We start from the raw sequence: 12,220 nt of genomic DNA, 5'->3' as shown, positions 1-12,220 counted from the left end.
GATTTTAGTGGTCGGATAGATAATTTATCTATTTATATCATAACATATTTTATTCTCTTTTAAATGTGTGAACAAACTCAATTCTTTTCACTTGTATAATTGTATTATATAGTTCATCAACCAATGTTGGTATGTAAGTTGAGCTTTAAAATGAAAATAAATTAATTAAAGAAGCCTCACAAGTAATAAATATAACAAACTAAATAAATTCACAAATTTTGATGAGATTGACAAATAATATCTATTTCTATTTTTTAAGAAATATATTTAGATTTATCCCTAAGTTTTTATATTTCTACAAGTTTTTATAACTTTATTATGTTTGAAATTGGTCTTCTAAGTTATTATAAATTTCCAAATTAGTCCTTTGTATTTTTTATTTGTTTCAAATTAGTTATAATTTATTTTCCCATTAGACTTGTAAGGTAAATTGTGATTTCATAATGGGCTAGTTTTGAAAAACTAATAATATGATTTTGTTCATCTTTGTATTCAAAATGCAATGCCACCAAAACCACAAACTTTAGTTGTGAAATGATTAATGTGTGAGAAAAATATATATTGCTAATACTAAAATGAAATTAAAAAAATTCATGACCAAGTTAAAGACAGTAAATAACTTAGACAGCAAATACTATAATTTTACATACATTTTGCAAATATATATTGCTAATACTAAACTTTATTATGTGCTTTATAATAAAGTAATGTGTTTATAGCATTTTGTGTGGGTTAAATATTCGGTTTTTATATATTTTTATTATAAAAATGAAAAATAAAAGTGGGAGAATGTGTTCTATTCATTATAGGATTTGTATATTAAATATGAGAAAATATTATAATTTTCTTATTATATATATAAGTTATGTTAAATTATTAGGGTAGACATTTTTAATAAATAAATAAGTTATGTTAAAATTGGTATTAAATATAACAAAAATGAGGTAACTAAAACCTAAATCCCTAAACTCTGAAACCACGATCTTATTGACGCCAATTCATCTGAACCTACAATCTCCATAGCAGAATCACTTTCTGGTATTCTTTTACTTTCTTCAATTCTCACTCTTTCTGTTGTGTGGTTTTGTTCATAATTTAAGATCATTGTCTCATTCTCTATCTAATGAACTTGCGAAATATGTAATAAACCATAACTTACCCGTGTTTATAATTTTAGAGATGTTATCATATTCTAATTATTGCAATTGATTCTCCAGTTTACGCTCGAGTTCTGTTGAATTTGGTTGATTTTTGGTTAGGAGTGTTTTTATTGAGCTTTTGTTTCTGGATTTAGGGATGAGTTTTGATTTCGTATGTTTAGGGATAAACTTTCTGAGTTTGGTGATGAATTTTTTCACAGAGAAGGGATAGGAGGAATATTATAATATAGGTTTTAACACTAAGACTAACATTTGTAATGATAGTCAATCGAAATATGAATTTGCTACTGAGTATACTGATTCTGTGTTATGCATCTTCCTGTGAGTTAATTGTTTTCTTAATAAACCAGAGGTATGATTGTCACTGTAAGACACCAATTTGGCATCTTGGTACATTTATGATACTGCAAGCTGGAACTATAAACATATTGCAAATGGTATCTTGTGTATGACAACAGCTCCTTTTGTTTTTGAGTTTTTCATACGAGCTAGAATATTTTTGGCTGAATACTAAAATGCTTATGTTTCCATTCAAGATCTTGTTACTGCAAGCAATATGGTGTTTGACATATGAGTTGATTAGTGTGTTGAAGTATATAGTATATGTTTAATTTATTAGTTTATGGAATGATTAATGTAATTTAATTATATGAATTCAGCATGATAGCATGTCAGTGAAGTGATCAGTTTAATTTATTCGTCACCGGGCTGTGCTCTAGTACAACTGAGTTGTATTTTATGTAAAACATGAACTTTTTTTATTTTTTTGTTTTTGGTACTTCGAGTTTACTTTACTGAGATAATTGATGAATGTGTACATCTTGTAAGTTCAGTGCTTTGAGTTTTGAGTGCCAACTGTGTGTGCATCACAAGTTTGTGAAAATTTAATACTACACCTGTGTCTTGGGTGTACTGGTTGCTCTATGACATGATATGTTGGGTGGACGCTTCATGCCACTTTCTACCATTTTTTACATCTTTTATATCTGTTTTGTTTATCAATTTTCATCATTTATTGGTAATAACATTTAGTCTATTAGTTTTGATGTTATTGTAAATTTTCATCAGTTTTACATGAAATGTTGATTTCTACCATTTTGTACATCTTTTATAGCTGTTTTGTTTATCAATTTTCATCATTTATTGGTAATAACATTTAGTCTATTAGTTTTGATGTTATTGTAAATTTTCATCAGTTTTACATGAAATGTTGATTTCTACCATTTTGTACATCTTTTATAGCTGTTTTGTTTATCAATTTTCATCATTTATTGGTAATAACATTTAGTCTATTAGTTTTGATGTTATTGTAAATTTAGATCAGTTTTACATGAAATGTTGATTTGGCATAATTTACTTTCTAATGGCTAGTAGCCTAGATTTCTTATGAACTTGTTGGATAGTTTACTTAATATTTAAAAGGGATGCATTCCCATAAAAAGAGGACAATAGGGTGGTATTCCTGTGCTCTCAATAATTGGTGTTTGTATATGGCTTGGCAATGAATGCATCAATCTTTAAGGAAAAACCTACACTGTTATCTGTTATGTATTGCATGATGTGATTCTTAACCTTTTAGGCCCTTTTTTCAAAGGATATATGGTTCCATCAATGGTTTTTTTTTATATTTCATAATAACCCCTTGTTTCATTTTTTATGAGATATATTGTCTTTGTAACTTCTTGTCTGCATATTAAATATATATGAATTCCCCCCAAGGATCACATCACATGTCAAAGGACTAGTCTGACCAGCTCATGAGTTTTTGATTCTGCCTCAACGGATTAATTTCTGTTCATTAGTTAGTTGTGACCACTTACCAAAAGTAAACTAAGCAAATATTGTTTGGCCTTCTAAGTATTTGAATTTTAACAAAGCTATTATGTGATGCCAGGTAGTGTCATTATCACATAGACACAACATGAATTTTGCAGCTTCACTGTGCAGAAGATTGAACATCCAGGAATTGGTTACTAATGTTCCTGTGTATAGAAGCACTGGTGGTATAAAATCATGATTACTATATAGGCTATTGTATTATAACTTTCAAAAGTAATCTAGATTAATGGCTTTGACTCGTTACTGTAGATGTTTCTGGACAAGGATTGAGTCTGGTGTTCAGGCGCTGGGCTACTAAGAAGACAGCTGGGTCCACAAAGAATGGACGGGATTCAAAACCGAAGAACCTTGGAGTGAAGAAATTTGGTGGGGAGGTATGAGCTTTATGCTTTAAGCATGAGTATAAATTTTATGGCAGAACCTTGATATGCTGAACATGGTCCATTCACTCTTGGCCGTATTCTTTTCTTATGATGCAGAGGGTGATACCTGGAAATATCATTGTTCGACAACGTGGTACTCGTTTCCATCCAGGAAACTATGTTGGACTGGGGAAAGATCATACACTTTTTGCTTTGAAAGAAGGCTCGGTGAAGTTTGAGCGGAACAAGCTAACCGGTCGTAAGTGGGTGCATGTTGAGCCTAAGGAAGGTCATGTCCTCCACCCCGTGTATGCAGATGCCACTGCATCTGAACCTAAAGTTGCTGTGTAGTGTGTTTGGATTAAAAGTGAAAATTAGTACATCACTGGACTAGTGTTCAAAGTCCAATTATCATTTTCTGTTGTTGGAATATAAAGTCCGCCTGATAAACTTTTATAAAATACAAGTGGAGTTTTATGGATTTAAGTTTGATACTGCTATTGATTAGCAAAAACAAAAATTTGATACTATTTTGCTGAACCTTGATTACGTCGTGATGAAGCGTAATGTAGATGCAGCTTGTTGATGGTACCGCAGGTTTTGATTCTTTGTGACTCTAAACAAAAGAGTCCCACATGCAGCTATTGCTACTATTGTTATGGACTGTAATCTGCAGTCTAGAAATTTGAATGTGTTAACATTGTCTCATGTTCATGGAGAAACCAATGTAGTAGCTCACACACTTATTTTTTGGGCCATGGTTCACCCTGATGGGTTTTGGAACAAAGTTATTCCAACTGATGCGAAAAATGCAGCACTGAAATGAATATCTTTTACCCTTAATAAACAAGTATTATAGAAGATGTCCAGTTGTTATTACCATAGTTTAATTTCTAACATCTCCATGATTCACTACAGACAAAAACTCTTCAATATTTATTCTCTAATGGAACCTTTGTTGTGAAGGAATACCCCACAAGAACGAAAGCATACCCTAAAATTGACAAGCATGAAGTTGATTTTTAAAACTGTGTTTTAATACCTAACTAGCTAACTCCATCTACAAACATGTGAAACTGAATCTTCACATAAAATTGGTCATGTGCATAGAGGACCATAAAGATTAAATCATTTAAGTTTTTCTTCTTCTTCTTCCTCATACTTATGGTAAGTGACCATTTCTTTTGTAAATAACTTTGTACATGAGAAGATGGCAAATTAATGATATTTTTCTATCATATATTTTATTTTAAACTCGAGTATTAAATCATTATTATTTTATTTTATTATATATATCAATATTGTTACATTTACCATTTTTAACTTTTAAATTTACTTATCATATTCTTCAACTTAACTTTATATTTTGATGATGGTTTTCTTCAATATATTAATGATAACAAATATGTAGTGTTACATTGTTATTATTGTAAGTATGATTTCATCAATTTCCTTGTTACTAACAATTTAAAAATATACATACATATATATACTAAATTCGTTAATTAATAAAGTTTAAATCCCAGTCTCAACAATTTCATATTTTTCTCATTTTTTGAAGGTTCCTATTATCCTTAATTGATAGAGAGAAACGAAACAAAGCAAAGGAAAGGAAGAAGAGAGAATGGCGTGCAGAAGCATGATTCGTTGGGCAATTATGTTACAAACTTTTCAATTCCATAAACCTTCTCTTCTTCGTTTTAATATTCATTCAAATTCAAATTCAAATTCCATAACACCAAAACCCCTTAGCCTTCGCCATTTTCATTACACCAAAGGACCTCTTCGTTGCTCTCACAATAATAATGATAATAATAATGAAACGCCGTCGTTTCAGGATGATCAAGGTCCTCCTCAAGAAGCTGTTTTGAAGGCCATTTCAGGTATATGTGATTATTATATGCATAATTGATTATTTTGGTAGTTAGGTATGGACTATGGAGGGATGGAATTATAGAAATGTAATTGATTTCATAATAATCTAATAGCTTTTTTAAATAAGCTCAACACATTCAGCTTCTCTAAAATTGTTTTTTCACCATACAACTACTTTTTGGATTTTTAATCTGCTTTACTAGATACACTCAAAAACAGGTTTTTAGCTCAAAAAAGCTGAAATTCCGATTAACTGAGCTATAAAGTGAGTTATGTGCTTAAAATAAATTAAAAATTGCACTAATTGCTTGCAGAGGTGTCAAAGACAGAAGGAAGGGTTGGCCAAACTACAAACATGATTCTTGGCGGTACCGTGACAGATGATTCTACAAATGAATGGCTTGCTTTGGACCAGAAGGTATATTCAATTTGTTGCTTCCTTTTATGGCATTCTTTATTAATTTTTTTTTGTTTTGCATTTCATGGCTTCTAGTACGCTCCATCTTGTCAATCTATGCACTACAGTAATTTTTGGTCATGGTGAGATTCTGCACTTGGAAAATGGAAAATGGAAAATGGAGTTAACATTATCCGTGTGTTGTTATAATTTGCTGTGTAGGTGAACTCATACCCTGGCGAGCGAGGATTTACTGCAATAGGAACTGGAGGGGAGGACTTTGTGCAAGCCATGGTTGTTGCTGTCGAATCTGTAATCCAACAGCCAATTCCTCAGGTAATGGACTGCAAATTAGTAATTGGACTTATTTGTTGGATCAAATGATGCTGCACGGATGCGGCAAGCTACATGGATCAAATGATGCTATTACTTTGTTGAAAAACAACTCTTCCAAGATTCCATTTAGAACTATTTCCTTGTTAATGGTTTCACATAGAGGTTATATTGGTCTTTCTTCCTCTAAATACCGGACTATCCATTTGATATACTTTTTTGAAATGAAATTTTTATTGGTCTTCTTCTCACATGTCCGAACCGTCTCAGATGTGATTCTATCATCTTTTCCTCAATAGATGCAAGTCCTACTTTATCTTTGCTCATTGATCCAACACATCATTCTCATATTTGCAACACAACCTATGATCTTGTTGCCACTCCGTCACTTAACATCCTCATATTGAGTTGCTGGTCTTATGGTTGTGCCTTATTATTTTCTTTTTACTTAAGAGGCACTTTTCTTTCATAAATAGTGCCTGAACCGTTCCTCCATTTCATTCACTCAACTTGGATCCTATGATTTATATTCTCCACACACCTTATCTCCACTCAACTTGTATCCACTCTTTTGTAATGTGTTTGAGAGCCTTAACCTGGAGACTTAACTTCAGTAATTCGTTTTCAAGATCCTTCTCAAGCCCCCCTCATGTACCTGTGAGACCCTCCAAAATATGCTCACATCAAAAGGGCGGCGCTTTGAGGAGCCTAAAATTAAGTCTTAGCAATGGGGTTTAAAGTCTTAAGAGTGTGAAGTTGAATCTTAGTGGGAGAAATATTAATGTGGTAGAGTTTGAAGACTTAGTGATAGAGAAGGACTAATTTTTTTTTGTAGCACAATAGTCTCACCTTGCATGATGTGATTGCCGTAAAAGAGTTTGCAACAAGAAGTGTGGAATCAGGAATGTTGCATGATTTAGCATGCATCAAACCATAACATTTAAACTTTTATTTGATGGTTGACGTTCATTGTCAAGAACTGTAACATGTTTGTTGTTACAGGGACACGTGAAGCAGAAGTTATCATCAGGAGGCAAATATGTATCGGTAAATATTGGTCCTATCCAAGTTGTTTCTAGTGAACAGGTATTTCTGTTTTGTTCCCTTCTCTCTTTTCTTCGAAATATGGTTCTATTCATAGAACATTAGATTACATCTGTTACATAGCAGATTTTGTCAACATGCAAATGATCTTGGGTGAACGTACATTGATATGGAATTTTATTGCATTTTTAGGTCCAAGCTGTATATAATGCCATGAGGAGGGATGATCGGATGAAATATTTTTTGTAGTCTCAGATTCTTTATAGAATGCTTGTGCCTGCTTTCTACTAGTTAGTCTCATTTGTTCTTTGATTAATCCACGATATCATTGTAGTCATGCTGCAAATTCTATCTGTTTGTGTTTTTATGTAAACATAACTTGGTAGTATGGTTTATCACCTATAATTATAGATAGTATCGTACACATTATTTAATAGTGCATTCAGTTGATGAAGGCCGAATCGTATATGTCCTGTTTGGGGATTTGATTGCTTGTTTCTGAGTGTAAGCAATCAATTGGAGAAGTGATAACTCATCATATCCCACGGTTTAGTTTTAGTTCAAGCTTAGAATATGGTCTCTAGTATTGTGGGATAAGACTTCTTACATTTAGGATGTTTTTACTTACTTTAGACTTTGTACATTAGGATGTCCTTTTTAGTTAGAACTTGGTATCTTAGTTTAGATTTGTAACAGTTTTATCTCTATGATAAAGCTAATTCGAGTGATCAAGGATATTATAATGGTGTTAAGACCAATATGAGAACATAAGACTGAGTCTCAAAAGATTTTCTTATTTCTATAGGACTATGCCGAGGGTCAATATTGAGTACCTACTTGTTTACAGTGGTCTCGGATGTTCTTAATGAGCATATCCAAGAACTAGTGCCATAATGCATGTTTTTTGCATATGATATTGTCTTAGTGGTAGACTCAAGAGAGAGAGGAATTAAAAGGGAAGCTAGAAATGTCAATATAAGCTTTAGAAACATATAAGGAGCGTAAGTCTAACAAGAGGCAGACACACTCTACTTTTGGAGTTAAAAATTGGGGATTATATCATACCATAAGTCATTAGATTTAGGTATATTGAATCAATCATAGAAGAGATGGAGAAATTAATGGAAATGTGAACCCTAGGATTCAAGTTGGCTGGATGAAATGGTAGATTGCTTCTGGTGTCACATATGATAATAAGGTACCACTCAGGCTTAAGAGGAAGTTTTACCGCACAACTATATAACCTGCAATGTTGTATGAGACTGAATGTTAGGTGATACAATGTCAACAAGAGAATAGAGTTGATATAATAGAGATGAGAATGTTGTGTTGAATGAGTGAACACACTAGATAAAATTGGACTAGAAATGAATGCATTATGAAGAAAGTTGGAGTAGCTCCTATTGTAGAAAAAATGGTAGGATCGCACCTTAGGTACCTTAGGTGGTTTTGACATATAAGGAGGAGACCGGCAGAAGCCCTGTAAGGAGAGCAAATTAAATGGAGGCTAGTCCACTTTCTAGAGGAAGATAAAACCAAGAAAAAGCATAGACGAAGTGATCAAGAAACATTTAGAGATCAATATTTTGACAATACACATGATTTATACTAGAATATTATAGTATCATTCAATTCATGTTGTCGGTCTCACATAGTGGAATAATGGTTTGGTTATTGTATAAGTTCATTATGATTACAGTGAAAACATCTTAAAGAAGAAACTAAGTATGGGATTAGAAATCTATACTCTGATGAGAAATGTAACTATGTCTGCAGTCCAGGAGTCTACTTTATTTTTCTGATGTCATCAAGGTGGCCTTTATCTGATTGCCAAGATATTCAAAGTGAATTTTATCTCAACTAACATTTTTCTCTCTATATACTTAGGGAATTTACCTCTTATGGGTCATGTTGATGTTTGAGTCTACCCTATGCCATAAATTATACCAATTTCATTCCATTACAAGAAAAAGTTATTGGAGGGTAGTGTCTGAAAGTGATAGCTGCATAAAGGAAATTGATGTTCTGTCTCTTTTAGGTAATCTATCTAGAATTCCTTTCCTGGGATAAGGATGAAGTAGATGAAAAGAAAACCGTGACCCTAAACTATGATACAATACCTTACTCTTCTGCCACGATTGGCATATTCAACAAGCAACAATTGTTTGCTTATTATTGTGTATCTGTTTTGTCTCTTCTTTTTTCCTTTTAAATTCATTTTATAGTCTAAGATATCAACTAGCATCTAGAGTGTGCAATTTATATTTGATCTGAAATTGAGTTATCATTTTTATCAAACAATGTCCTATGAAACATTCCAAGTCACAAATATCACACCGACATTATTAAGATAATCAAAACAGCACATACTCCAATCCATGTGGGTATATAGTAACATGCTCAATGCCATGCTGAATGAAACAATTTATAATATAGACACTGGGTAGTTTCCCAATCACAGCAAAACTCAAACACTGAATAGAAAACAAGTACATATTCCTAATGTCTTCATTCATGTGGCCATCACCTGCATTCCCATAAACCTGTGATTCATTTTGTCCCCACTTTCTTCAATTAACAAAAACTATAATAATATTGAAAACATAAACAAATGTTACAAACTGAGACAACTTATAAATCAATATGCCAAAGGTGCCCTTCTTCTAATAGTTTGAAACTAATCCATTGAAGATACAAATCATCAAAGTAATACATCATCTTCAGATAAAATATTTTCCATATATGGTCCGAAATCAATCTCCAATCAAGGAACCTACTATATCAACCAAATATTAGGACTTGTTGGCCTCACTAAAATGAAGTAAAAAGATATATCATCTTCAAATAAAATTATTTTCATACATAAAGCCAAGATCATAGTCTATTCATACTCAAAGAACTTGATTATCAACCAAGTATTGTTAATCATACTGAAACAATATCATCTTTTGAATGATATTTTTTCTATAACACAACTAAAGATCAAATCCTAGTCATATTAAAAAAAATCAGCTATAGATTAAATAACCGAACTTGTTTTTCACAATGAAATAAAGTAAATCTGTATATCATCACTCTATAATGTTTTTCTATATACACAGTGGAACATCAAACTGTAATTATACTGAGATATCTGGGCGTAGTGATACAAGCTAAATATGACAAGATTTATGCGAGTAACAGATTTAAGTCTTCAAATAATAGAGTTGGAAAAACAAAACAATGGAGAAAAAGAAATAAAGCAGAAGAAAAGTGTTTTGCTTTGTATACCAAGATATTCCTCACCCAATAGTTAATGAACTAATTCTTTTAATGTGTTTGTCACTTCCTCCAACAAGTGTAGTTGTCAGGAATCGAATTCTCGATTTTTTAGTTTTGACTCTGATGGCCCCAATACAATGTGAGATAGTAACATTGTCTCTAACAAAAAGCAGGAACATCGATGTGATTTGTTTGAGGTGGTATCTCGAAGTGCCACAACCTTCCAACACTCTTAACCAAATTCTTCCTACAAAGAAACTCCTCCGCATAAACCTTCTCCACCTTCCTATTCACATCATGCAAAAACACGTGTGTCACACCGCTTCCCTTCCTTCCACGCGCCATCACCGCCGCGGAGTACACCGCCGCCATCCTCCCCGGCGCCTCCGCAAAATACCCCTTGGGCGCGTCAATCATAATCAAATCCCACTCCGTCTCATACACCTCCTCAGGAAGATTATCAAGTGCTAATTTACACGCGCCGTTGTCACGCAGGTACGCACGCGAGGGAGAACACGCAGGTTCGGAGCGGTACGAGGAGAGAAGCGCGTCTGCATCACGAAGCTGCGTGCGGTAACGAACCGCATGCGCGCGTAGGTTAGGCGCGTCTTTGAGAACGGTCTGGACCCACTTAGGATCTTCCTCCAGGAATAGCGTTGTGCCACGTGGGTTAAATGAGGCCCACATGAGTGAATCATGGCCAAGACCAAATACGAGGAAGTTGCTTGGTCGACCAAGGGATTTGAGAACATCAAAACTTATCTTGATCTCAGAGAGAGATTGTTGGGGAACCACGCGCAAGGTGGCATAGTGGAGTATTGCTTTTAATTGGATTGTAGTTGGGTTGTAATACTCAGATACTCGAGTTCGGGTTCGGGTTTGGGTTATGGTTTGAGTCTCTATACACAATGTGTTGGGTGATTGGATCAATGTCATTATGAAGAATACCGCACCGATCAACCCCGTTATGGCTAACCATAGGAACCATTTTCTCTGTGGCATGGGATACCGATTCTTCATTGATGGATGTATACTATAAGATATAAGATGTGAGGCAAGATCTATGGTATTGAATGAATGTTACTAACTTACTATGTATGTGTCACTATGGGGAGAGAGATTGATAAGTTATGTGAAAGAGGAAGGTGAACATAGGAATGTGGTATTTGATTTTGTCAAATGATAGAATGGGCAATGAATAGAAGTGAGAGAGTTGAAGTAATAATGAGATTGGTGTTATATTGTTTATTATATTTACATGTTACATAGTCACATTGTTATTACATCTCATTTACTCTCTTTTCTTTTTTAGAGGCCAGGTTCATGGAATGCTTTACTATGGGAGTGAGTTTTTTGTTTCCACTTCTTTCATCAGATTTTTATGATTAATCAATAACAATATGACTATATACTTTTTCGATTCTAGGACATGTCATGTCTACCCTCACATGTACAGGTATGGGCCAAACGTCGAGTAAAGAAGGTCCAACATATACAGTTGTTGATCATGCTTGGATAGACGACCTAGCTAGGTAAAGGTCGACATTGACATGATGATATGATCTCATTAACAACGTGTAGGACCATAGACCTTTGCTACATAATTGTCAAGCCGTGTGAATAAAACTCTTATATTATCTGCACAACACATATCTATGCAACATACCTTATCACACCATTTGCACCCCCATGGCCCCTCCTATATGGCGAGAATGGGCCTTGAATACGGCTATGACATCTAGGATAGGCTATAAGTTAACCATCCTGGATAAAGCACTCTACCAGCCGGAGTATGGATGTGCCAAAGCCGCCTGATACAAATAAAGATGTTCACGTTTGTCTGAGGCAGACCCAACATGTCAAGATGTTCGACCATACAACGACACCTACCAAAAAACATTTCATGTTCATTTCCTCTATAAATAAGAGATAACTCCCCATAAGAAAGT

At 33.7% G+C, this 12,220-nt stretch overlaps 3 protein-coding genes across 3 annotated transcripts; 2 read left to right on the top strand and 1 right to left on the bottom strand.

Annotated features, from left to right (window-relative positions):
* LOC109328782 (50S ribosomal protein L27-like) lies at positions 955-4,069 on the top strand. The gene is made up of 4 exons (XM_019562401.1): positions 955-1,038; positions 3,055-3,163; positions 3,249-3,373; positions 3,479-4,069. Exons 2-4 carry the CDS (start codon positions 3,082-3,084, stop codon positions 3,710-3,712), a joined length of 441 nt encoding a protein of 146 aa, XP_019417946.1. The 5' UTR covers positions 955-1,038; positions 3,055-3,081; the 3' UTR covers positions 3,713-4,069.
* Positions 4,915-7,451, top strand: LOC109327521. Its single transcript, XM_019560693.1, has 5 exons — positions 4,915-5,244; positions 5,551-5,654; positions 5,856-5,969; positions 6,969-7,052; positions 7,203-7,451. Exons 1-5 carry the CDS (start codon positions 4,986-4,988, stop codon positions 7,257-7,259), a joined length of 618 nt encoding a protein of 205 aa, XP_019416238.1. The 5' UTR covers positions 4,915-4,985; the 3' UTR covers positions 7,260-7,451.
* LOC109327890 (probable methyltransferase At1g27930) lies at positions 10,403-11,597 on the bottom strand. The gene has a single exon (XM_019561062.1). The coding sequence runs from the start codon at positions 11,289-11,291 to the stop codon at positions 10,431-10,433; it is 861 nt and encodes a 286-aa protein (XP_019416607.1). The 5' UTR covers positions 11,292-11,597; the 3' UTR covers positions 10,403-10,430.

The sequence above is a fragment of the Lupinus angustifolius genome, chromosome LG15 (assembly GCF_001865875.1).
Source record: "Lupinus angustifolius cultivar Tanjil chromosome LG15, LupAngTanjil_v1.0, whole genome shotgun sequence".
Classification (NCBI taxonomy): Eukaryota; Viridiplantae; Streptophyta; class Magnoliopsida; order Fabales; family Fabaceae; genus Lupinus; species Lupinus angustifolius.
This window is presented reverse-complemented; position numbering and strand designations above follow the sequence as displayed.